This window comes from Pelophylax lessonae (genome assembly GCF_965119305.1).
Source record: "Pelophylax lessonae genome assembly, chromosome: 12".
NCBI classification, from domain to species: domain Eukaryota; kingdom Metazoa; phylum Chordata; class Amphibia; order Anura; family Ranidae; genus Pelophylax; species Pelophylax lessonae.
In genome coordinates, this window is record NC_138779.1 from 97,016,537 (window position 1) to 97,044,097 (window position 27,561).

General features: G+C 41.4%; 1 protein-coding gene across 1 annotated transcript; it reads left to right on the forward strand.

Annotated features, from left to right (window-relative positions):
* The first annotated feature begins 364 nt into the window (after positions 1-364).
* On the forward strand, positions 365-23,586 carry RUVBL2 (RuvB like AAA ATPase 2). Its single transcript, XM_082274060.1, has 15 exons — positions 365-463; positions 4,067-4,115; positions 5,896-5,951; positions 7,702-7,843; positions 9,203-9,332; positions 11,655-11,721; positions 13,088-13,194; positions 14,139-14,232; positions 14,341-14,464; positions 15,904-15,998; positions 17,872-17,990; positions 18,167-18,286; positions 19,682-19,811; positions 21,266-21,380; positions 23,430-23,586. Exons 1-15 carry the CDS (start codon positions 449-451, stop codon positions 23,453-23,455), a joined length of 1,389 nt encoding a protein of 462 aa, XP_082130186.1. The 5' UTR covers positions 365-448; the 3' UTR covers positions 23,456-23,586.
* The last annotated feature ends 3,975 nt before the right edge of the window (positions 23,587-27,561 follow it).

Below are 27,561 nucleotides of genomic sequence, written 5' to 3' on the forward strand. Positions count from 1 at the left end.
CACTTTAAAATACATACAGGGGCTTCTATTACTAAAAATACTGGAAGCTGAGCTGGTATATGGAACCTCTGGTTTCAGTCATTGATCCAGAGTAAACATGTGGATCAGGAATGTGGAAATCATGTCAATGAATACTTCTTCCAAATTGGTGACTCAGCCTATCACCACAGCTAAAGCAGACACCTCTCAACTGAATACAGTGTGTGAGCTGACTGCTTGGTGACACCTGCTGGACGTGTCTGATATTGCAGTCAGGATTATTTGTCACCGGTGAGAAGTTCAGCTCTATCTTTTACAGACGGTTACACTGTCCCCTCCCCTGGTGGGCGTGGATTTGCAGTCACACAGCTCTGGAACATTCAGGTTGGGGGCTGGTTCCTGCCCGGCGGAATATTCGTGTTGCACAGTCAGTGTATCTGGCGGCTGTGTAGTAGGAAGAAGCGGCAGCATGGCAACCATGGCGGTAAGAGACACACAGAGGCCGGGGGATGAGAATGGGGAAGGTGCTGTATGAAGGGGAATAGGTCACATACATGGAGGGGTAGATTATGGTGGGAGGACAGTGTAGGGCTTTCTATGCTAGCTGGCTGTATTGGGATGAATGAAGTGCAGTGTGATCACACATCTCATGGGCCGGATCCTTCTTCTCTGGGCATTGGCTACAAACCAGAGACTGATATTCCATCTGATCTATGACCATGCCATTAGCAGCCACACTGAGCTGTGAAATGACAGGTGAAGCTGCTTTGGTTGCTAGGGGTAACGGTTTGTTGTCATTGGTGATGGTGAATGTATGGTGCTCATCACATGCCTTACAATCTTTATAAGGTCTCATTCCCACCTGAGTGTCAGCATAGACCTTCACTTGAAGGGGCCGCCCTACGCGTGACAAACGTACCAAAGCAGCTCCTGTACCTGGTTTGGGCGTGTTATAGTACTGAGAGTTTTGGCGTGTCTGCTGGCCGCATTTGGGGAGCCATTGGGGAATAATGACCCCACACGTGCCATACGTGTCTTGGTACATTTCTGGGAACGCACAGGTGTGAATGGGGCTGAATGGCGAGCCCTGCGTGCAACAAACGCACCAAAGTAGCTCCTGCACCTGTTTTGGGTGGTGAGCCTCGTTTTTTTGTACGGGGGGTTTTGGTGCACTCCTGCTAGTTGAGTTTTGGGGTGCCGTTATGATATAATAGGCAAAAAGAAACAAAAAAAGGGCGCACCGACCTAGCGCATTATCTCCAATAAGGCTTTATTGTACAACATAAAAAATGGCTACTCACAAACAAAGGTAGAAAATAGTCATATCAAGCTCAGTCGAGAGGCTGAGCCTCGAAACGCGTCAGCCGTCATCTTAACAGGAATATGGACTAATACATGAACTACTCCTGACACTCGAGTGACTGAGCTTGATATGACTATTTTCTACCTTTGTTTGTGAGTAGCCATTTTTTATGTTGTACAATAAAGCCTTATTGGAGATAATGCGCTAGGTCGGTGCGCCCTTTTTTTGTTTCTTTTTGCCTATAGTACCGTTGGACTACCCAGTCCTTTTGTGGGCAGCAAGACAAGACTCTAGCCATCCGAGATGCCTTATGTGAGTCCCGTGGCAAGTGTGGCCGGGGAGCTTGGATTCTAAGCGCAGGAGAAAGGTGTTATCACCATATTGTTTTGGTGCCGTTATGATATATATTGCTTCATTTGCGGGAACATGCAGATTAAAATGGGGCCTTAGATGTACTGCATGTTCAAGGGCCTGTCTGATTGGCTAGATTAGGTAGGGCCTCGTGTTACATCTTGTTAAAGTAAGCCCCGGTTCACACTAGGGCGACCTGTGAGGCGACCTGGTCGCCTCACAGGTCGCCGCAGGTCGCCTCCCATAGGAAAGCTGCGGACCCGTTCTAATAGGAGCAACACAAGTCGCTCCGACCTAAAAAAAGGGTCCGGAGCTTCTTTGGGGCGACCACCATAGACTTCAATGTTATGAAGTCTGTGGCGGCCGCTCCGAGGTCACGGCGCGCTGCTCGCACCGCGATCTCGGAGGTCGCCCCTGCAAGTAGCGTCGCTCATATGTGAACCGGCGCTAAAACTAAAATCCTGTTTGTTTTTTGTTTTTCTTTAAAAATAACAAACATGTTATACTTTTCCTGCCCTGTGTAGGAGGATCGCAGAGTAGCCGCGATCCTCCTCTTCTCAGGTCTCTCGCCAGCGCTCCTGGGCCCTCCCTCCTGCTGAGTGCCCCCACAGCAAGTGGCTTGATATGGGGGCACCCGAGATGAGATGCTGCTCTGCCTGTCCCTTCAGGGCTCAGCCCCGCCCCCTCTCTCTTCTCATTTGCTAACTGACTTTGACAGCAGCAGGAGCTAAAGGCGCTGAGGGCCAAGCACTCGTGCACATTGCTGGATCGATATGGGGCTCGGGTAAGTATTAGGAGGGGCTGAGGGGGCTGCTATGCACAGAAGGTTTTTTATCCTAATGCATAGAATGCATTAAAATAAAAAACCTTTTACAATCGCTTTAAAGCTAAAATTGATTGTATTGTACAATGACTTGTACTGTCAGATTTACCAAAGCCATGAGGACCTGGCTAAATTCTCTGACCAGGAGGCCCTTGTACTACATGGTTGGTAGATCTAAAGCTCCGTACACATCTAGGCGTTTTGGGGAGTTTTTCTGCTCTAGGATCAGCTCTCAAAACGCCCAACGAGACAATTCCTATTCATTTCAATGGCCCCTGTTCACATCTGAGCGTTTTGACGCTGTGAGCAAAATGCCCAACGCTCAAAGAAGTACAAGAGCTTCTTTTTGGGCAGATTACAGGCGTTTTCCATTGGTCTCTATTCAATCAAAAAACGCCTGCACAAAAAACGCCTGTAAAACGCGGTAAAAATCACGTGAAAACGCTACGCTCAGGTGTGAATGTAGTCTAAGGAAATTGAGATTGCGGGGTGGTGAGCCTAAGGTCCGTTTCAGGCGGTTTCACATGGATCTGCTGCGGTCTGGCCGCAATGTCGTGTACCTCGGTTTTCATGGGGGTTACCCACACTTTCTTACAGACTTCTATTAGAAATTAGTTTTGGTGCATTTTCTGAAGGCGAACCAAAGGTCCTGCAAGCATATATGTGTATGGGTGCCAACATTTGAAATGATGCTGTGTAGGAGGAGTATGATGGCGGCTTACCTGGTTGTAGTAGAGGGATCCTATATAGGGGTGTAATGTTGTAATAGGGAATCTGCCATTGGAGGAGAGAAGGTAAGGAGCTCAGTCGGTGGCTGCCAGAGGAGTTGCTTGCGCTTGGTGGCAGTGGTGGACGGGCTAATGGGAGCCCGGGCACTGGAACCCAATTTCTGGTCGCTATGGAGACCTGGAGCCTGGGCTTTGTTGAGCCCACAGCAAATTTGATTCAACTTGTAGTGATTGGTGGGAGGCGAACCCGCTGAATGCTACACATTAAAGTCAGTGTGGTAGCGCCAGCTGCAGCTCATTTCTCAGCAAGAATGGGGTTAAAACAGGCAATGAGGAGGCATCGCATCACCTCCTCGTTGCCTGTCTAACCTCTGGAGTGCGATCCAAATGCGCATCAGGCTTTAGGGGCAAAGAGATTTAGGAACATGTCTAAATGTCCCCCCAGATTGCCTCCACTCTGGATGAAGGCGCACAGGGGGTACCTTTGGACAGCAGCATTGTCAGTCTGGGGGGAGGGGAGTGGTATTTACACTAACAAATTGAAGGCAAACTCTTGCTCGCACTGAAGTTAAACAACCGTTTTTCTTTTTTCTTTTGAGGATAAAGTTTTTAAATTAATTAAAAAAAAAAAAAAAGGCTGACTATTGTAAGCACCCCCGCCAGTGTTAAACGGTTTGTCTCAACACACTAAACTGATGCATCTGCAGGAGAGCTTGTTCTGGTCAAAAACAGACTTAACTGGCCAGATCACCAGAGGAAAATAAAAGAAGCCTAAAAAAATTAAAAAAAAAAGGAAAAACCCTTCAGGCCTTTTTTTTTTTTTTTTTTTTTTGTGGTTTAAATGCTTTTTATTTTATTTTTGTTTGGTGTTTTTTCTTTTAGACAACCAAGGTGCCGGAAGTAAGAGATGTCACCAGAATTGAGAGAATTGGTAAACTTTCTGAATTTGTTCATAATGTGTTTTCTGTTTTGTTACTGAAATTTCGATTTTTTTTTTTTTCTTGTTTGTTTCTAGAGCAATTACTTTTAATGCGTTTGAATGTGATCACTGAACTTTAGGATAGCCCCTTTGAGATTTTGTGTGTAAGCTTTTGTAGTTCCTGATGATGATCTCATTTTGTTGGAGCTGAATGGTTTCCACAGAAACTGACAAACAACAAACTGCTTCCCTAGTAACCAGAGCTGTCAGGCAGTTGCACTTGGCTTATACTAGGCCAGTGTTAGAAAAACAAAAATTGTTATGTAACGTAATTGGTGTTTATAATGGTTAAAAATGGCATATATCATTTAATTTGTTTTACATAAAATAAGTGTTGTAACCCATTCTGTATTTGTTGATCAGGGGAATGTCTGAAAGGAAAGGGAAAAATGTACATTCATTTTTTTCACATTAACCTGTAAAGTATTGTACTCGCAATCAGTGGATTGTGGGTGCAGTGCCAGGCTCCTGCAGACTCTTCTTCCAGCTCTATGCCCATTCAGGGGGTACAGGCTTCTGGTTGAGAGTTGGAAGAAATGTCAATGGACCGCGAGTGTGCTAAATACCACACTTTTATTTCATTGAGAACTACAAGTCTGCCTTGGTTAATTCATTCGCGGATCTCTTTGAATGAATGATATGGCTGTACAGGTGGAAGGTGGCACAGCCACAACTATTTTAAAAGTGACAGTGGCTGCGGGGACGACGAACCCCTGCATGCTGTCATCGGGAAGGAGGGCCAGGTTTTGAGAGTGGGGCCCCATTTGCACCTTGTTACATCTGTATGTAGGATGTAACATGTTGCAAAAGCCTTTAAATTTCAGCCACTTTCTGTGGAAACTTGAGTTGTAGGGGGCCCTGTGGGCTCCACCCAGCTCAGGAAAAGTCAGTTGAAAAATCATAGGAGCTGGGTGGAAATGTATTGGGCAAATAGTGGCTGCCCCCTGTTAGATAAAGTCACTGTTCAAGTATTCAGACAGCCGTGGGTCCTGGCTGTCATAACATAATACTTGGCCAGGGCGATACGTCCATCTTTGCTGTTTACTGTGGATTAAGGGCATTGAATGTTTTTTCTCATTCAGCCCAGAGAGGCTGAATGAGAGAAATCTAAACATGAATAGCTAGCTTTAGCTACACTGGTCTTTAGGTAGGGTGAATGTTCATGTTTTTCCACTTCTACCAGCTGTACACACACACTGCCTTGCATTCAGTGAACATCCATCAAATGATCGACTTGGGTACATGTCTTAACTAAGGCAATGTTAACTAAGTTTAAGATAACCAGTATGTTTCATTGAAGTTACATCTTGTGAGATGGTTTGTGTTTTGGACATGGTATGAGGGATCCACATAGTACTGCATTGAGCCTTATGGCTGAACACATACTTGCATTCAGCAACATGCTACCACCAAACTGTCTAAAAGTGCCTTAGTCTACAATGCCTATCTGTGTTTTATGCAGAAGTTCTAAATGGAGGCCCTGAATGTGTATCTCCCATGAGGAATGCACTCCTCTGACAGGTAGAGGTGCACCCTTGTGACACGAGACTTGCATTTTATCCAGTTAAAGGTACCCCAGGGCACAAAGATTTTAATCTAAAAAAAAAAAAACAAAAAAAAACATTGCCCATGTAATTAGGCTTATAATAGCCATAGTGTTTTTCTTTCTAGTAGCACCTTCTTTTTTAGGGTTACATCTGAGATGAAACATTTTCTCCTCCTCCTTCATTAGGCGCTCATTCTCATATCAGAGGTCTTGGACTGGACGATGCACTGGAACCCCGACCGGTAATTATCATATGCCCAGTAAATGGATACTGATTATATTCTGGTTCTTTAAAAGGGAACGTACATAAAATATTTTAAATAATTAACACATTAAAGTTTTCTTAAGACAGAAAAATGTGTCTCAAATTTAAGAAAAGGTATTATTTCTCATGAAGCCTATATTACATTCACACCATTCAGTGTGCGTTACTGTGCTTTATGGCACCATATGTTTTTATATGTAAATGAGTCCTTGGACTTTCCAAAACACACTAAGCTGCAGTGCATAGATGAGAGCCAGCCACACAGGACAGCATGGGGTTTCTGCTTGGCAGTCACTCTTATACAGTAAAATGCAAGAGTTTTGTTGCATGGGAACAGTCATGAATAAACATGATTTAACCCCTTTGTCTTCTATGCCATTCATAAATGTACCTTGGTAGACAAGTGATTAAGCTCCAGGTCATGACTTGAGCTTGCACAGGGCTTTCTCCATCCCCTTCCCCATGTGACACCCCTCGTAGAGCTGCCATTGCTAAACGCCAACACTGGCTATGTGGGTTCTACTTTTCTTGAAGCTTTGGGGGAGAGTTACTAAAACTGGTGCAGGTGTGCATAGTAACCAATCTGCTTCTAACTTCAGCTTGTTCAATTAAGCTTTGACAATAAGCCTCCATTCCCATCGGGGGGGGGGATTTGACATGTCAAATCGCAGCCTGTTGCCAGCAACGGCACCATCCAAATCGGTGTGATGCTGACGCTGCACCGAATTCCAACAGTAGTTCCTGCACTACTTTTGGCGACTTCGGGGGTGATTTCAATAGACATCTGTGCATGAACCTGCACAGATGTCTTTAAATTCACCCCCGAACTTGCAATGAAATGTTGGTTTAATATCATGCGAGTTAAGCTGAACTCGCACAATGCCAAACCCGCCTCCAATGTGAACGAGGGCTAAAACCTAGAAGCTGATTGGTTCCTATGCAGAGCTTCACCAGATTTTGTTTGCACCAGTTTTAGTAAATCTCCCCCATTGAGTCTATTACTTCACCACTCTGGGTAAAAAAGTATGGACAGTAATAAGCAATTGTGGGGTAAAGCTTACACTTGAAAGTAAACCTTTGCCATTGCTGAACTCATTCTAAAAATGCATTTTTCTGGCTTTCACTGAGCAAGTACACAAATCAGAAAACATGTAAGTAAGATCACAACGAGTTTTTACTTGTATGCTTGCTTTGTTTTAGTGATGGGAAATACTAAAGCATCAGTCAGCCTGGCAGCCAAGTAACTAGTATCTGCAATATGGACGGTGTGTGTCTCTCAAAAAGAGCTATCTTTAACTTCTACTGTAGAGTCCCGGCAATTTGCACTAGCCAAACCTACAAAAGGAAATGCTTGGATGAGTAATTATGGTTTGTGGCTTCCAACTTTTGGAGGCCTTCCAAGCCATATGGTCTCTATGCATAGACAAGGCAATTTTCTCTATGTTCTATTTATTCAGTTCAAGTGCATTGCAATGCATAGGGATGAATAAATGTCATTTTATGAAAGTTGTGATAAAGTAAACCATGCACAGCTCACCTTCTCGCTGCACGATAATGTGCATGGATGTTTTGAATGGGCTCACTGCTTCACATTTCTCCATAGTAGAGATGACCTGCAAATTAAACTGCTAAAATGATAATAGCCTATGTGTACAATTTTTAGCTTCGATTTTTGTGTTTAATTTTCTAGCAGATTGTGGTTAATAAGAAGCGCATTGTCTCTGCAGGTATCACAAGGCATGGTGGGACAGCTGGCAGCTCGGAGAGCCGCTGGTGTCATATTGGAGATGATCAAAGAAGGGAAAATAGCAGGACGAGCAGTATTAATCGCAGGACAACCTGGCACAGGAAAAACTGCCATTGCTATGGGTATCATAACTCTTCATGAAATGTTTTCTGAATTTAGATGTCACCTAACTGTTACATGAGAAATTCTATTGATGGCATTTTTAGGGTGCCCTCATCTATCAGCCACTTGAAAACCAGGCCTTTATCTGACATGTGTTGCTTATAAGTTCAAATCAGTATTTTTTGCTAGAAAATTACTTATAACCCCAAAACCCTTTTTTTTTTTTTTTTTATTATATATATATATATATACACACACACACACACACTATCTCACAAAAGTGAGTAAACGCCTCCCATTTTTGTAAATATTCTATTCTATCTTTTCATGTGACAACACTGATGAAATTACAATGTAAAGTAGTGAGTGTATAACGGTGTACATTTTCTGTCGCCTCCAAAATAACTCCACACACAGCCAAACTGTAAAGTTAGCCAAATTTATTTTTTTGTATAATGTGAAGGAATAGATACCTAACATGTCATGCTTTAAAATTGGGCACACTTGTGGAATGGCGAAAAAATACACTACTTAAAATTTTTCTCCAGAGGTGGCGTTTTAAATTTTTTTACTGGTTACCTGTTTAGAGTTACAGGGGAGGTCTACTGGTAGAATTATTTCTCTCTCTCTCTCTAACAATTGCGGCGATACATCACGTGGTTCGAACGCTGTTACATTTGCGGGTCAGACCTACGTATGCGTTCACTTCTGCACGGAGGGATGGGGCGCTTTTTACCATTTTTTTTTTTTTCACTTTTACTGCTGTCACACATCCCTTTGTGACAGTAATAGGCAGTGACAGGTACTCTTTATGGAGGGATCCCAAACCCCTTCTCTGCACTTGGAAGTTTTCAAAATGCCAAGCACGGCTTTTTTGAATACTTTCAAATATTTAAAACTGGTGCCTTTAAGCTATATGAAGTTCAAGGACTTCAGGCAAGCAGCTAAATAACACAAACAAACTTGTGTAATTCTAGTTTTAGCCTTGTGCTCTTAGCAACCCTGAATGCTGCAAAGTTAGTCTAGTAACGCACCTATTTTGTCAGCCATCTGTTCAGTAGAGAAATAAAACTTTTTTTAATGACTGCATAAAGCTTATAGATGTATATATTTTTTTCATGATCTGTTTTCTATGCAATGAACTCCAAATTCTTTTATCTATCTATATATATATATATATATATATATATATATATATATATATATATATATATATATATATATATATAATATAATTTTTTTTTTTTTTTAGCTAAATGTACTTTGTGTTTTTAAATGGGCAGTGTTGGCAATCTGGACATTTTTGGCTGAGTCTTGGCTCGCTATATCCTTGGGCCTGCGTATAAGCCAATGAACATGTTGCCTCTAATTTGTTTCAGGTATGGCTCAGGCCTTAGGCTCAGATACACCGTTTACAGCCATTGCAGGCAGTGAAATCTTTTCTTTGGAAATGAGCAAGACAGAGGCTTTGACACAGTCTTTCCGGAGGTCTATTGGTGTCAGAATAAAGTAAGTAGGATATATGCAATATAACTTGCTTGTGTTCAGGTTGGTTAAATTGTAAATCGGTCTCCTATCACTGTGTTTTCATGCTTAGTTCTTGGTACGTTACTAATTAAGCAGCACACAGCTCGCCTACAATGCACTGGAGCCTATTTCATAATTGCTGGGAAATATAATTTTTTCTTAAAGTGCTTCTAAAGGAAAACAAAATAAAAAAAAAAAAAAAAATGTTGTCCTTGCCTGCTCTGTGAAATGGTTTTGCACAGAACAGTTCCGATCCTTCACTTCTGGGTCCCCCCGTCAGTGCTCCTGTGTGTGTCCACTGATGCACACAGTGCAGCTCAGCTTGGACCTACCCCCGCTCTCTCCTCACTTGCTGTAATTGACAGCAGCAGGAGCCTCCCACTGCTGCCTTGATCTCCAGTAAGGAGAGAGCTGCTGTTTTTGGGCTCAGGTAATTGTAAGGGGCCGCAGGGTGCACACAGAAGGTCTTTAACCTTAATGCAGAAAATGAACCACTCAGAAGCAATCCCCGGCAGCTTCTACTTGGTGTCCCTTTGCTCCCTTGTTGCTTCATTCAGCACCAAAAGCAGACTGAAATACCTGGAACTCCCAGTATTGTGGCGCACATGACTCGCTCCATGTGACAGCGCTGGGCCATGCATGTGCTGTCACACAAGGAGTCTATGGAAGCTGCGAATTGTAGTTTACACAAGGGTTTTCTTTCCCTTCCATCATCTGAATGGAGGGGCTAGGGGTGGGAAAGGAAGGCACTTGCATGCTGCTGCTTATTTTAGTAAGTGTTAAGCACGATCCATGGCAGTGCAGTTTATGTATTCTTTTATTTTTCCAGCACACAAACGAGCCACACATGGAAAGTTTTGAATAAATGTGTTTCATCCATGAGCTGTATTGCAGCATTGCAAGCACAGCATTCCCTTTTACATGCACTGAATTGTTCCACAATAAATATTTTTAATATTTAGTTCTCAGGACAAAACAGCATTTTGTTATATTTTTTGTTTGCCAGGTAAATCTAAAATATGACTAACGCACTCGTATATCCAGCTAACAAAGACCAGGGGAACTGCAAAGCAAGCTTTTGCTGTGGCATTTTAGCTAACCTATAGTGGACTGGGAAACTCTTGTATTAACGAATTCCCTATATAATCCCAGATGCTAACTATATCAAATACAATTGATATGAGACATAAAAACTTACTACCAGAACCGTTACATTTTCCCCCATTAAAGTAAATCTCAAGCCTTCGCTTATTGTCTGGTAATAAGGCTGTCCCCGGAGCAGGAAGTGAGGGGAAATCTTCCTAACCAAGCTCTGGATAGCAGAAAAATCTGAGCGGTTCTAACATTTCCCCATTTCATCCAAAACTGAAAACAAAAGTTTCTGGTGTAAATACAATTAAGTATAGTGAACAAAAGCTGAACTCCAGCTTTTGCTACAGTTTACATAGTTTGTTTGAGCCAAGCTTTGTATTCATTGCTAGAATACATCACTTTCTCTGTTTGGCTGAACGCCAATTAGATAGACCTTAATGTTTCTGTGTATGAAGACAGGACGTTTTTTTGGCTCGAACCTGGAACATGTGCGGTATGCTGTATGTCAGGCATGTCCAACCTGCGGCCCGGGGGCCGTATGCAGCCCGGAACTGCAGGCAATGCGGCCCACTGCCCCCTGACAATTTTTTTTATTTTTTTATTGCTGGGTAGGAAGGAAGTCAAGTCGGGGCACGAACACAGAGGCAGCCTTGGAGGGTATCATCCACTAGTTGTGTTAAATTAGTGCTGGGGGCGGGGGGGAGGCAGCATGGGAAGGATGCGGTGGCATTTTATTATTTACTGTATATACCTTAAATATAGTATATATTTTATATGCGGCCCGAGAAAATTTCTCTACACTCAGTGTGGCCCAGAGAAGCCAAAAGGTTGGACGCCCATGCTGTATGTAGTCTCCGCTACATTGAGTTTTATACAGCACATCCAACAGCCTCACATGTTAGTGAGGGACATAGTTCGTTGGGGCCAGGTTGGACCCAACAAACTATGTAAAGTGAAGCAAAAGCTGGAATTCAGCTTTAACTTTAGGAAACTGTCAATAGAAAATGCTAATGCACAGCGATTTCAGTACCTTTTCTAAAAGCAAGACCTATCTTGTGTAACAAACTGCATGTTATTTACCAAGCATGATTAAAATTGAAAGATTATTTAGAATAAAATAGTTCATATAAGATCTCGCCCTAAATTGATAACTACATAAAATTAACAAAACCGGCACTACGTTTCATACAAACCTACACTTTTTCTTTCTAGAGAAGAAACCGAAATAATTGAAGGGGAGGTGGTGGAAGTTCAGATCGACAGACCTGCAACAGGAACAGTGAGTTGATTTTTATATCAGATTGTATTGTCGTTCTTTTATTATTGTAAAATATTTATGAACCTTAAGGCTCCGTTCACATGTAGGCGTTTTGGGGCGTTTTTGGGGCGTTTTTCTGCTCTAGGATCAGCTCTCAAAACGCCCAACAAGACAAATCCTATTCATTTCAATGGCCCCTGTTCACATCTGAGCGTTTTGAAGCTGTATACAAAACGCCCAAAGCTCAAAAAAGTACATGAGCTTCTTTTTGGGCAGATTACAGGCGTTTTCCATTGATCTCTATTCAATCTAAAAACGCCTGCACAAAAATCGCTGTAAAATCGCGGTAAAAAACGCCGCAAAAATCGCGGTAAAAAACGCGCGAAAAACGCTACGCTCAGGTGTGAATGTAGCCTAAACCTTCTGCACCTACCTCCTCTCCAGTGATGTGATGTCAGCAAACTCCCTTGTTGCTCCTGATCTTTGCCCAGTTTTCCTTGGAGTTCGGCGTCTTAAGCCAGTTTAAATGGCTGGCTTAATAATGATGTAAATCCTGTGCATGCACACAGGCGTTTTCACCCCAGTACCTGAGGAATGCCGAAATTGTACACTGACTGGTGCATGTACGGGTCAATGTGGAATCTATAGAAACTTGCTAGCCGCATTTATTGCAGAACAGACACACAGATTCTCCTTCTGAAGCATTCCTGCGAGTATTTCTTCCACTTTAAATGGTAACCTTAAACCTTTAGCGTTTTGGGATGAGTAAATAAAAAGTTAATTGAAGGGAAGAAATTCTTAATTTTCATGGTTATAATAAAACTCCAGACTTCTAAAGTGCTGGCTACCTGTCAGAAAGTCTTGGTCACATGATCTTGCCAGAAATAGTGGGCCAGCGAGTTTGATCTTCTCCTGAAAAGCAGAATTATTCAGGTTGACTGATCTTCCCATTCTGCAAAGATGCAACTATGTGCCTGGTCTATCAGCACTGTGGCTAATCTTTTATTGGTTTAGCCAAAATGATTCTTTTTTTTTAGTTTTGGATAAAATGAGGGAGGATTAGCACCCACTAATCATTGTGCTCCCCCCCCCCCCATACAAGAAGAAAGTTTTGGCTGGGCATACACATGAAGGGGTTAGTTGTTTGAAGAAAGTGTTTCACAATACATCATTACATTATTTTAGTTCTGATCAGCTGTTTGTTATAAATCTGTAAATATTAGATCTAAGTTGGGTTTAGAGGTCTTTAAATTATATTATAGCTAATGCTATATTGTATTCCTATTGGCATATATTTGTGGCAATCTGCCGTTTAAATACTTGTTTCTGTAAAATGAAAAAAGATTTCTAAGATGTGTATATTACTACAATTTTTCTGTTTTTTAAGGGAGCCAAAGTAGGTAAACTGACCTTGAAAACAACAGAGATGGAGACTATTTATGACCTGGGAACAAAGATGATAGAATCATTGACAAAAGAAAAGGTGCAGGCTGGGTAAGTTACCAGTTCCCACCCTGGTCAATACTGACATTTCCCTCCTACATGTAAAAATCTGTATTTTTTTGCTAGAAAATTACTCGGAACCCCCAAACATAAAAAATATATCTTTATATTCTATTATATTTTTAGCAGAGAGCATAGAGAATAAAAAAAAGGTGGTCATTGCTATCTGTGCAGCAATTTTTCAAACAGTTTTTTTTTTTTTTGGGGGGGGGAGAAAATACACTTTAATGAATTGTAATGCAAAAAATACAATATATAATCCAATTTTTTGTAAAAAATTGCTTTGACAGGTTACCAGTTTAGCATTAGAGGTGGTCTAGCAGTAGAGTTATTGCTCTCACTATAATGTTTGTGGCAATACCTCGTGTGGTGCGAACACTGCTTACATATGTGGGAGCGACTTATGTATGCGTTCGCTTTTGCGTACGAGGGATTGGGGATGCTTAAAAAATTTTTTATTTTTTTTTTTTTCAATATTATTAACCGGTCCTTTTTATGGAGACATCTGGGGTTCTCTGCCTTCAAGGACAAAAAATGGCCTATGATCATAGAGATGGCCGGAGACCAATCCGGCGCTGGATCAGATCTCAGATTTCCTGATCACACAGGAGAGGTGCTGATAGGGGCTTGGGGGTGGTTGAACGTCCCCTCTCCTCCCGCTGCCTGTAAAAGCAATCCAGTGGCTAATCAGCTGCTAGGATGGCTTTTGTTAGAAGAAATCACTAGTTTAAGAAAAAAGATATTTGGATGATACTTGTAGCTGCTTGCATCATCCAGCTATCACCTCTTCAAGTCCAGGATGTTATATGATGTCTTACAGGCGGAAAGTGGTTAAGCCTTGTTTTTAACTATACAAGAACTGCAGACAGCTTACGGCTAGTGTTACACCTGCCATTTATCAAACATAATGCAATAATATAATTTTTATATTTTAGAGATGTGATAACCATTGATAAAGCCACTGGGAAGATCACAAAACTAGGTCGTGCATTCACCAGGGCTCGGGATTATGATGCCATGGGATCACAGGTATGAGAACAGTATCACTGGGCGCTTCTAGATTTTTTTAGAAATACGTTAAAACTATTGAGTTACATTTTTTTTTTTTCCTTTTTTTCTTTCCTTTTCATGGTTTAGACAAAATTTGTACAGTGTCCTGACGGGGAACTACAGAAGCGTAAAGAAGTGGTTCATACTGTGTCATTACATGAAATTGATGTCATTAACAGCAGGACACAGGGATTCCTTGCTCTGTTTTCTGGTATGTCACTCAGAATAGAATTGGGGGTTATACACTCACTGGCCATCTAGGTACACCTTGCTAGTACCGGGTTGAACCTCCTTTTGCCTTAAAATTATTGCAAAGTCTTGTGTTCTTTCTATAGAAAAAAAAAAAAAACATATTTTACTTCTCTCCTCTGTGCATTTGTTTTGCACAGGGCAGCCCAGATCTTCCTCTTCTTGGGTCCCTGGCTGGAGCTGTTGAGTGCCCCCAGAGAAAGCAGCTTGCTATTGGTGCACCCGAGCCGAGGTGCAGCTTAGTGTATACATTCAGATAAGGAGCTGCTGTTCGGCCCTGCACCCTGTCTCTCTCCTCATTGGCCAACTCAGTTTGATTGACAGCAGTGGGATCCAATGGTACTTTGAGCTTTGTGACATGGTGCATTATCCTGCTGGAAGGAGCCATCAGAAGATGGGTACACTGTAGTCATAAAGGGATGGACATGGTGAGCAACAATACTCGGGTAGGCCGGGGCGTTTAAACGATCCTCAAATGGTACTAAGGTGCCCAAAGTATGCCAAGAAAATAACCCCCAACCATTACACCACCACCACCAGCCTGAACCGATGATACAAGGCAGAATAGATCCATACTTTTATGTTTACACCAAATTTTGACCCTACCAGCTAAAATCGAGACTCCTCAGTCCAGGCAACGTTTTTCCAATCTTCTATTGTCCAATTTTGGTGAGCCTGTGTGAATTGTAGCCTTAGTTTCCTGTTCTTAGCTGACAGGAATGGCCCTTGGTGTGGGCTCCTGCTGCTGTAGCCCATCTGCTTTAAGGTTCGATGTGTTGTGTATTCAGAGATGGTATTTTGCATACCTTGGTTGTAATGAGTGCTTATTTGAGTTACTGTTGTCTGCCCATTCTCCTCTGACCTCTAACATCAACAAGGCATTTTCCTCCACACAACTGCCGCTCAGTTGTGTGGAGGAACTCTTCTTTGGACCATTCTCTGTAAACCCTAGAGATGTTTGTGCGTGAAAATCCCAGTAGATCAGCAGTTTTTGAAATACTCAGACCAGCCCGTCTGGCACCAATAACCATGCTACATTCAAAGTCCCTTAAATCCACTTTATTCCCCCTTCTGATTCTCTGTTTGAAATTCAGCAAGTCACCTTCACCACATGTTGCTGCCATGTGATTGATTAGCAATTTGGGTTACCAAGCAATTGAACAAGTGTACCTAATAAAGTGGCTGGTGAGTGTATATCGCTGCTGTACTCTGAATTTTCCAGTGGTTGTGTACACTAGCCTAGAGGCTGTCAGGCCCTGGCTTACAATAATACAATACAATGTAGCCTGCTCCTTCATCCTGCACTTTATTACTGTGGTATTTATTCACACTGTATCATTTTTGCCTCATATTGTTATGAATTTTACACTTCAAGAAATTCCCAAATTATTGTCTATACAGGTGATACCGGTGAGATTAAATCAGAGGTCCGGGAGCAAATCAATGCAAAGGTTGCAGAATGGAGAGAAGAAGGGAAAGCTGAGATTATCCCAGGAGTAAGTCATCCATTCCTACTTTGATTACATGTGTAATGCCATTATCAACCAACACAGTACCAGCATATTTCACCCCATGCTTTAACGTTGTATTTTTCAGTTTTCAACACTGTGATACTTTCACAGTTATTAAAAACCACTGGGTTTATATGTTTTACTGTAAAAAGAAAGGCCAAAAATATAGTTGCTATGTTATAAAACATGGCAAATAGAAATGCCAGGACAGTACAAAAACTCCTAAAGTGACCAATTTTTGGAATGTTGACACCTCCACATCCTTTTACAGGTCACATACAATGGGAGGATGGAGACAAAGGAGTTAATGTGCAAAATAAGGGAGGGGAGCAGTTAATATCCACTTGCTGACCTTCCACAGTACATTTACTGCAGGCAGCATGTTCAGGCAAAGCAATGTACCCGTAGGACATTTTGCCTGTAGAGACCTTGGATCGCTTTGCAATCACTATGTGATCACAATGTTGGCAAAGCTGTTATAAATCAGTATGATTCATAACCGCTTTGCAAGTAAGCTGTGATTGGTCCACAGCGTTTACATGGTATCTGTGCCAATCACAGCAGCCTGTACCATTTGATTAGCCAATTGCAGATCACTAGTATTTACAGCTGTCATGAATTTAACCCATTCATGACGGTTAAAAGCAATCAGTGTTAAAAAAAAAAAAAAATCCCTGATCGCCCCCCCAAGAGTAGTACTACTCTGATGACAGTACGTATTTAAAATTTTTTTTTTTTTTTTTTTTTTTTTTTTTTAATGCTGTTACCAGTGAGTGTTTCTGATCACCACCACACCATTCACTTACTGCACTAATAATAGCATGTATAAAAAAAAAACTACATTTTATCTCATTATTTTCCAATTGTGACCTAAAATTAAAATTTAAAAAAAAAAAACTAATGTCTTACTAAATGCCTCTGACTGTCTACATTCCAAAAAGGGGTAATTTGGGGCATATTTGTTCTGTCCTGACATTTTAAGGGCAAGAAATGATCAATTTTCAAATACATATACTATAGTTTGTGGATGTTATCGCTTTCCTACAGATGGAATAATATACACTTTTTTTTACCAAAGACATGTAGCAGAAGACATTTTGGCCTATATTTATGACGAAATTTGATTTTCGTGGATGTTTTATGACAGAAAGTATTGTGCTTTTTAGTATTTTATTTCTGAATTTATTGTATCTCTATTTTTGTGAAAAACAAATTATAACATATTTTATTTGTGAACAGCATTGCATGACCGTGCAATAACCAATTAAAGTACCACAATGATGAAAAGCAAAAAAAAATGCTCTGGTCTTGAAGGGGGTAAAACCTTCCAGAGCTTAAATGGATATAAAGGTCAGATCAGAGATAGGACAGGGCTGACATATGCTGTAGAATTGCATTAGAACAGTGGATTTTATTATTATTTGCATGGTTACTGCATATCACTGGTGCTGGCTGGTGGTCAATAGGCTTCCTTTCCTGTCACACTGATCGATGTGTGTGAGGGCTTCCTGATTACCAGCCTGGAAGTGAGACACGGCAGCCTTTGTTTACATTCTGCGATGCTGTGATTGGTAACAGTGATCATGATGTACAGAGCCACTCTCATTGGCTTTGTACCTTTTTTTTACCTGTGTTCCACTGTGTCCAATTACGGTGTGAATCTTGATCACAGGACTTTGTGTGTACAAGTGCACAGTTCCCAGAGGACATACTGGTATATCCTCCCAGAACAATAGGGGATCAGGACGATCGTATGTGTACAGTGGCTGTCCATTAAAAAAAAAAAAAAAAAAAAAAATTGCACTGCTGTTAGAGCAATTATGTCTGATCAATGTACTAATCATTTGTGTTCCATCAGGTGCTCTTCATTGATGAGGTTCACATGCTGGATATAGAATGCTTTTCCTTCTTAAATCGAGCGTTAGAAAGTGATATGGCTCCCGTTCTTATCATGGCTACAAACCGAGGTATTACTAGGTAAGATAAAAAATGGTTTGTATAACTTGCAGACTTCTATGGTGCTATCATACAATGTCCCCTAGAGGTTTCTTGGAGAAGTAGCACACCTGAATAAAGGATATACACTTTGAAAACCTAGTTCTAGGTATGTTATAATGTATCGCATGGTACTTAAATTGTTTTCCTATTTGTAGGATTCGTGGCACAAACTACCAGAGTCCTCATGGTATTCCCATCGATTTACTGGATCGATTACTGATTATCTCCACCTCGCCATACAATGAGAAAGAGACCAAACAGATCCTGAAGATCAGGTGAGGCTTGCATTGAGGAAAGTTAGTTAACTGAATGACCCTGTTACTATATGTAGTGTAACTTTACCGATTTCCCAAATAAATAAATGTTATTACTACATAAATGTGTCTTAAAATGTTAGTGCTTTTTTTTTTATGAAAAAAAAAATGGATCATTTTAGTATATCTATCTATCCATCTTCTTTTTTTTTTTTTTTTTTTTTTTTCAGTTATATCATTTACAAAAGGTTTCCTCCTAACAACCTGAATGGTTTATGTGTAATATTAAATCTAGCCAGCTTATTAAATGGTAACTTATCCCAACCACTGTATAGCTGAGGGACTGTACTGTACTTGTGTACAATAGCGAAAATTGAGGCAAATGTTTGTTAGCAGAGGCATTTTTGAACATTGTTTCCAGTATCGCAAACCAGCTATGTTGCCATGATAGACAGAATAGTTGATTCTAGTTCATATCTTTTTTTAAAGAACTCATATGTTGTGGCTTCCGGACCAGCAACATTCACAGTTGACCATTGTCCTTATTTTTTAAAATGTGAGATCAACGAAGACAACAAATGGTGCACATAATAGACTCAGCACTATCACAAGCAGCTAATTTCCACAGTTTTTGTGGGGATTGTGTGGATGCGCAAACATAGCATGTTACCATTTTCTTTTCCAGTTGGTTTTGAGTTGCCACAAATACTTCGGATTTCCTTTTTGGAGGTGCCCCTGACCTTCTAAAGCCTGGTACATGCTATACAAGTTTCTTTTGGTTCAACCCAGTGGGCTAAACAAAAAATAAAAAAACTGACCGATTGGTGTACTAACACAAGCGATGTTAGTAGAGCAATCTCCCCTGCTGAGCTATTGTGTTCTGACAGAGGGACTGCCCCCCCTTCCCTGGCCAGAACACACTGGCCATTGGCTGCAAGCACTGATCAGATGCCGATCGGCTGCTGGTTTTCAAGCATGCACGTTTGACAGAAGCCAGTGATGAGATCTGCTTCTCTCAGACAGGTAGCTGTACACACGGGTGAAAAGTCGGCCTGTTTGTACTGTAACGGTTGATTTCGACCATTCGGCCTGTGTGCGCCTGGGATAAGCTACATCAAACTATTTTGCATTCCCTTTGACATGATTGAAAAGAAAAGCATTTCCAAACACATGCCTGTGTACACAAACTGTAACCTTCAGGCCAGAACACAAATTTAAACTTATTTACAAGAAGAAACAAGAAAAGCCATTACTTAGTGCAGTGGTGTGAGAATGGTGATGAGGTTCAGATTCCAACATGATTTGAGCTAGAATAGGGTTCACAGTCTTGAACAGTACAGTTGTTTGTACCACAAACCAACATTGGTCTTCATTGAGGACCGTTCTCACTATTTAATGGACTTGCTCTTGTGCTAGGTGTGAAGAGGAAGATGTGGACATGAGTGAAGATGCTTACACTGTATTGACACGGATTGGTCTAGAAACTTCTCTGAGATACTCCATACAGCTCATCACTGCTGCAAGCCTCGTCTGTAGGAAAAGGAAGGTGAGTGATCTTCTAAATGGATACTGAGGTTTTAGGTGTCCTTTTTACATAATCAAAATACAAAAACTCTGCAGTTACTTGAGTAGAGGTTACTATTTACCATTATAACAGCGTTTTTTGAGAGTATTTGCACCTCGGTCTGGGACCGTACCTGCACGCCTACTGGTATTGCTAACTATAGAGATATAGGACTCCCCAAAGTGTACATTAGGGGTGGTTTAACCACTTCCCTACCACGCTATAGCCGATATACAGTTCTGAGAGGGCTTCTCTGGACATCCTCCCTAGAACGCGCTTCCTGTGCCCCCTGGGGGTCGCATCAGGAAGTGTTCACGATCGCTGTGTGCCTTGGACACAGCGGATCACAGATCAGTGTAAAGGGCCAATCACAGCAGCCCTTTACCATGTGATCAGCTGTGTCCAATCACAGCTCACATGTAAACAGACTTGCCCGTTATCAGCTCTCCTGTCCTCACACAGATAGTGTGTGAGGAAAGGAGAGCTGATCTGTTAAGACACAGTGAGTACAATATTTACACTGATAATCAGTGCAGCCCCATCCATGCCCATCGGTGCCACCTCCATTACTTATTTGCAAAATTTTATAACCGAAACTAAGGAAAAAAACGTTTTTTTTGCCTTTTTTTCATTAGTACAAATTGAAAACCACAGTGGTGAATAAATACTACCAAAAAACAGCTCTATCTGTCTTAAAAAAAAAAAAATAAATAAAAAAATGATAAAAACTTTATATGGGTACAGTGTTGCATGACTAATTGTCATTCAAAGCGTGAGAGTGCTGAAAATTGGCCTGGGCAGAAAGTGGGTGAAGGTGCTTGGTATTGAGATGTAGTTAAAGCAAACCTGTGGCTATAAATAAGGGCACCATGCGTTTACTACCTACTTTTGATTATTTTTTTCTTTTGTTAAACCCTGGAATGCTTTATAAAACTTCCCATCTGTTTATTGCTTTGTGGTTATGGATCATAAGCATGCCCTCGTCAGGCCTAGGCACTGTCACAATGAGTGCCAGTGCTTAAAAAAAAAAAAAAATAAATAAAAAGCTGACTCAGTCAGGCAGGCCCATGGCCTCGGTAGAGGGACCAAGGCTAGGAGCTCTGTGACTTCTTTGTACGATTTAATGATTTAATCCTCTCGGCAGAATTTGTACATGTTTTCTTCAATTTCATCCTAATGCTTTCCCCTGACAACCCAAAAATATACTTGTAGGTTATGTGATATGAATTGACACTAGATTGCCTTTGAATGTAAAGGGACAATAAATTGTCGACTTCTGTAGAGGCAAGCACTGATGTTAATGGTTCAGTGTTCTGTCTGTGGGTTATATTGACTTTATGTAAATGAATAGATATATACAGTATGCTAAGTATATTTTATTTATTCATAAATCATGTATGGCACCCGGTTGATAATTTAGGTCTGTTTTATTTCAGGGCAATGAGGTCCAAGTAGATGACATTAAGCGAGTATACTCTTTATTCCTTGATGAATCCAGATCAACACAGTACATGAAAGAGTACCAGGATGCCTTTATGTTCAATGAAATGAGTAAGTTCAGTTCACTCCAACTATGCAGCACTGAAATCATCAACCAAACACTTGAACATTCCTTGTAAGCTTTGATTAACTGTATTACAGCAACTGATTAACTATATTACAGCAACTGATCTAGGAGTTTCAGAAAAGAAGGTAGGCAACAGGTCAGTGGGTACATTAAGATAATTAATTCCATGCAGTATAATATTGGGAGGTGCACAATCTAAAAGACATAAAATAAAAGTAAAACCCACCACAATTCTTCGAGTAATTCCTTCTATTCTCTGTCCTTCATATCAACTCAACTGCAGAGGTATTATTCATATAGAAAAGGTTTGGGAGCCCCATCAGAGGCATTCTTGGTTATAGAAAAGGCTTTGGGAGCCCCATCAGATGCATTCTTAGAATAGAAAAGGTTTGGGAGCCCCCTCAGAGGTATTCTTGGTATAGAAAAGGATTGGGAGCCCCAACAGAGGTATTCTTGGTATAGAAAAGGTTTGGGAGCCCCAACAGAGGTATTCTTGGTATAGAAAAGGTTTGGGAGCCCCATCAGAGGTATTCTTGGTATAGAAAAGGATTGGGAGCCCCATCAGAGGTATTCTTGATATACAAAAGATTTGGGAGCCCCATCAGGTATTCTCGGTATAAAAAAGATTTGGGAGCCCCATCAGAGATTTTGTGTGTATAGAAAAGATTTGGGAGCCCCATCAGGTATTCTCGGTATAGAAAAGGTTTGGGAGCCCCATCAGAAGTATTCTCGGTATAGAAAAGGATTGGGAGCCCCATCAGAGGTTTTGTGGGTATAGAAAAGGTTTGGGAGCCCCATCAGAAGTATTCTCGGTATAGAAAAGGTTTTTACCACTCTTTATGCTTCAATAAAACGTTTTGGAAAAAAAAAAGAAAAGGATTGGGAGCCCCATCAGAAGTATTCTTGGCATAGGAAAGGTTTGGGAGCCCCATCAGAGGTTTTGTCGGCATAGAAAAGGTTTGGGAGCCCCATCGGGTATTCTCGATATAGAAAAGTTTGGGAGCCCCATCGGGTAGTCTCGGTATAGAAAAGGTTTGGCAGCGACCTCAGAGGTATTGGTATAGAGAAGGTTTTTGAGCCCCATCAGAGGTATTCTTAGTATAGGAAAGGTTTGGCAGCTCCATCAGAGGTTTTGTCTGTATAGAAAAGGTTTGGGAGCCCCATCAGGTATTCTCGGTATAGAAAAGGATTGGGAGCCCCATCAGAGGTATTCTTGATATAGAAAAGGTTTAGGAGCCCCATCAGGTATTCTTGGTATAGAAAAGGTTTGGGAGCCCCATCGGGGGTACTCTTGGTATAGAAACGGTTTAGGAGCCCTATTGGGTATTCTTGGTATAGAAAAGATTTGGGAGCCCCATCAGAGGTGTTCTTGGTATAGAAAATGTTTGGGAGCCCCATCAGAGGTATTCTTGGTATAGAAAAGGTTTGGTAGCCCCATCAGAGGTATTCTTGGTATAGGAAAGGTTTGGGAGCCCCATCATGTATTCTCGGTATAGAAAAGGTTTGGGAGCCCCATCAGGTATTCTCGGTATAGAAAAGGTTTGGGAGCCCCATCAGGTATTCTTGGTATAGAAAAGGTTTGGGAGCCCCATCGGGGGTATTCTTGGTATAGAAAAGGTTTGGTAACCCCATCAAGGGTTTTCTTGCTATAGAAAAAGTTTGGGAGCCCCATCAGAGGTATTCTTGGTATAGAAAAGGTTTGGGAGCCCCATCAGAGGTATTCTTGGTATAGAAAAGGTTTGGGAGCTCCATCAGAGGTATTCTTGGTATAGAAAAGGTTTGGGAGCCCCATCAGAGGTATTCTTGGTATAGAAAAGGTTTGGGAGCTCCATCAGAGGTATTCTTGGTATAGAAAAGGTTTGGGAACCCAAACCAAACTTTGCTGTGGGGCTGTTCATTTGCTTAGTAGATCTGTTTTAAGTATCAGCTGATCATCTACAAAAAAGGACCTATTTTCTCCTTTGTTTGAAAGGAAGACTGGAGATCTGGTTAGTCCTCTTTAATCATATTATTTTTCTTGTATTTGTTTACAGAAGGAGAAACCATGGACACTTCTTGATGACTTCAGAAATGTTCAAACAAGTTTATTGTAATATTATTTTCCCTCATGTTGGTCCAGTTTCATCTCTTGTCACATGCCTTAATTTGCCTTTCCCATTCTTTTATATTAAAACAAAACAAAATGTCAAATTGTTTTTGCTTTTTTTATTGTGGCATAAACGTGTTCAAATAGTTTTTTTTCTGGCTAGACACATCAGTTAAACTTATACAGGATACATTTTATCCCAACAATCTGTTTACTAAAGTTCCTTGGCACAATCCTGAGCAGTTCTAGTTCTGCTTCAACATCTTGCTTTATAGCTACATTACCTGTGTTACAGCATTAACTCTACTGCTAATTGATATTATATACACAATAATATCTAACTTTATTAAGTCCTGTTAATGTTTTGAAAGATTTATAATAAAAATGATACAACCGTGCATGCGCAATACTGCGTGCAAGTGTTTATGGGATATGTCCCTCTATCAGGGCTTGGGGGGGGGGGGGAGGAGGAGAGTGTTTCTATGCACTCTCCCTAACTAGAGGTCGGATGAAGCACTGCATTAGGAAGAAAGAGCAAAGGCAAATTATGAAAGGTCCATTAAAGTGGTTCTAAAAGCAAGAGGGTTTTTTTTTTTTTTTTACCTTAGTGAATTTTCTGAATTAAAGCAGAACTATACTCACCTTGGCTCCAGTGATGCAACATCCTGGAGTTCCCCGCTGACATTGTCGAGCATCTGACTTCTGGGTAGCAAGCTGGGCAGGGATAACGTCACTCCTGCGCATGCGTGGGAGTTCTTCTGCTTCAGCATTGCCGAATTTCCAAAATTGTGCTGTGCATGCGCAGCTCACTGTACAGGGGTGGACGGGCAGGTGCGTAATTTTAAAGCAGAAGAGATAAAGCATTTCTCTTCTGCATTAAAAAATGCCTGTTCGCCCATTTTTATTTATCACCTAAAGTTCCACTTTTTAGGGTAAATAAAACCTTCCAGTGCCTGTAGCCTGCCCCCCAACCACCCGTAAACACTTACTGAGTCCTCTCTCGATCCATATGCGGCAACACTGCTCCTTTTTCCTGCATTCGTAGGAGTCTCAGAGAGCAGCGGGAGCCATAGGCTGTCAATCAACTCCTGTGAGGAGGGAATGGGGGGCCTGGCCAAGCCATGGTGTGTGTGTGTGTGTGTGTGTGTGTGTGTGCCATGGGGTGTATGTTTATACAGTAGATGCACACAGCCCGGCTCAGAAGCATGCCTGCACAAGTACACCCAGAAGGAGAAACAAGCAGAATACTATTTTCACCCCATAGGCTCATGTCAGGTGAGCAGCCATGTCACTGGTTGCACATTTCCAGCAGCAGGATTGCTTAATAGAATACTTGCCTGGTTCTACGGCTTTGCTCCCTTGCTGCCAGTAAGGATGCGAAATATCGCTTGCATCTGTGTGAGAGACTCTGTAAAAGCTTCTTTTTGCTTTTGGCTTCTTTGAGGTCTTATGCCTCATATACACGCATCTATAGTTGGCCGTGAATTTTCGGCCAACGTCCGATCGGCCGATTTTCGGCTTGTTAGTATGATGCTTTCGACAACCGACTCCGACTTTTCGGCTGAATAAAATCTGGTGTGCAGGCTATAAAATTTTTGTTGGCTGTCAACAGAACGGCCGATTTTCCGTCAGTCCGTACAGATTTCGGCAGACAAAAATCTGATGAGCAAAACTGGGCATGCTCAGAGAAGAAAAAACACACGGAAAGTAAACCAGCACATGACATCACTTCTGAAGTTGGTTTTTGTTGGCCGAGAAAATTTGTGTGCAGTCTAGAGCACATTTCAACCAACACAACAACACTGGACAAAAGACGGACGATCGGTCGGCCGATAATCGTTGCGTGTGTACGAGGCTTTAGAAATCACCAGTGTGACATTTGGCCTTGGACCTATTAATACTCAAAGCACAATGTTTTATGTGAAGGGATTTCCTAATGCTAGGGCATGAGCCATGGCACTGAATTATTGTACTAAAAAGTTTGTAAAAATTACAAAGTCTGTACTGGCGCTGTCAGAAGAAATTTGATGTCAGTTCTAATAAGCACTGATCCTGCAGCCCAGGGTTATGTGATGGAAAGGAAGGAATGTTCCATCTATAGTCAATATAAGAAAAGGAGACCCTGGGTGCAGCAGACCTATGTGCGCTGCAAACTTTAAACTAGCGGTACTCTGTTCCACTTAGGTTAGAGAAGGACCGTTGAATGCTGAATTCAGAGTTCCAGTCACTGTCTCACAGGTCTCTCCTTGGCCACCAGCAGAGCTGAGTGAGCAGAAGAGGATCACCTTCTAAGGTTTTGAGAAGTACAGAGGCAGCAAAACTGGAGCCACTGGCTGTTGATGTGTACTGGTGTCTGTGCTATTCTATCGAGTAACAGGGCTGCATCTACAAGTGCAAGGCAATGTGTTTCAAAGAGCTCCTCTGTCACAGGCTGGAAAAGGAGGGGCATCCGAAACGCCATGTCACTGTGTTTTCCAGAAGAATCTTCATCCCTGAGCTAAAACCCTAGCACAGACCTGCATGTCTTATAGCTGGCCTAACACGCTAGAATAAGACATTTTTTTTTCTTTTTTTGTGGGGAACAAAGGCCAGCATTTGTTCGAGTCTGAGTTTTTAAAAGTCATGTAATTAAACTAAAATTTTGTGATTTTTAGCCTTATCAAAGTATTCTGGCAAAGTGAAAAATAATAAATAGCACCTAGCAGCCAAATAAATCGTACACTTCTTCCAAAGTATTGTTTGCTAAACCAAGCATGCATCTGGTTGCTGTTGGTAACAGTCACTTTTTGTATCACTTCTGAATATCCCAGATGTCGTTCTTGGCTAAATCAAATAAGATAGCACTCTATTGATGAGCTCATGATGTACCTTTTTTGTTTTATTTTTTTACAGTGCAAATGATTACTATGTTCTAAAATTCTGAGAAAGCAAATTCAGCCATGAAGAAGGGTATCTTGCATTCTTCTGGTAATATTTCTATGAACTGAACATGTATTATCTAGCAGCTGAAATGTATAGTATAAGAGGGAATAAAGCAGTTGGTGTGCAGGAGTTTGAATGCCTTTACTAAGAGAAATAAGAAGGGTGCCCATTGCTAACCTCATGAAAATGCTAAACTACTTGGCTGCACCTGCAGTATTTTAAGTCATTACCTGAAAAATCATGCAGATTAGAAAATGTAAAGTTTGAACGTTTAATCTGCATAAGTGTTCCAAGTCAATGACTCTGAATATACTGAAGCCAGTGGATCAGCTTAGCAACCAGGTAAACCATATTTAAACAGACTATACAGTATGGAATGGTTAAAACCGGTTTCATGTTATTTAGGCTTCATTCGTGCCTGAGCGTATTGTTTTTGGGGTTTTTTCAGGCGTTTTTTGCATGTGTTTGGAGGCAGGCATTGACATCAAACAAAAACGCCTGTAATCTGCCAAAAAAAAAAAAAAGCTCCTGTACTTTTTTGAGTTTCAGACCGCTTCAGGTGACAAAACACTCAGATGTGACCAGGGGCCATTGAAATAAATGGGGTTTTGCTTGTTGGGCGTTTTGAGACCTCAAAGATGAGCATTTTAAGAGCTGAAAAACGCTCAGGTGTGAACAGGGTTTCTGTCTGTGTCCTTATGGGAAGATTTACATTGTCTTTATGTCCTGGAGACACAACAGGAAGTGATTGGCAATCTCCCTAAAGTGAGGGTAACAGTTGTCATAGGAACCGGAATACCTATTGCCTCCTGTTCTGTGACAACTGAAATTTCCAAATGATTACGTAACCTTGACAATCATCTCCAGCACAAATAAAGAGGGTGAATCCCTCCAAAGCAGACCCAGACCGAAATCCAAATGTAAAATAAAAACTAAAAGGGTCGTTCCCATCACCCCTAACTCTCCCAAAAACAAACCTCCCGGTGGTACCATGGTAATTAACAAGCAAGTAGAGACACCAATACAATACTTACAATGTATACTGAAAGCTTCATTATTAGTAAAACCAAGTATAGTGTCTACCTTCCCTACCCCTCCCTCCTTCCTGGTAAGCAGTAGCATCCTCCATGTGTCTCTGATGTCAGGCTTGAATTCTC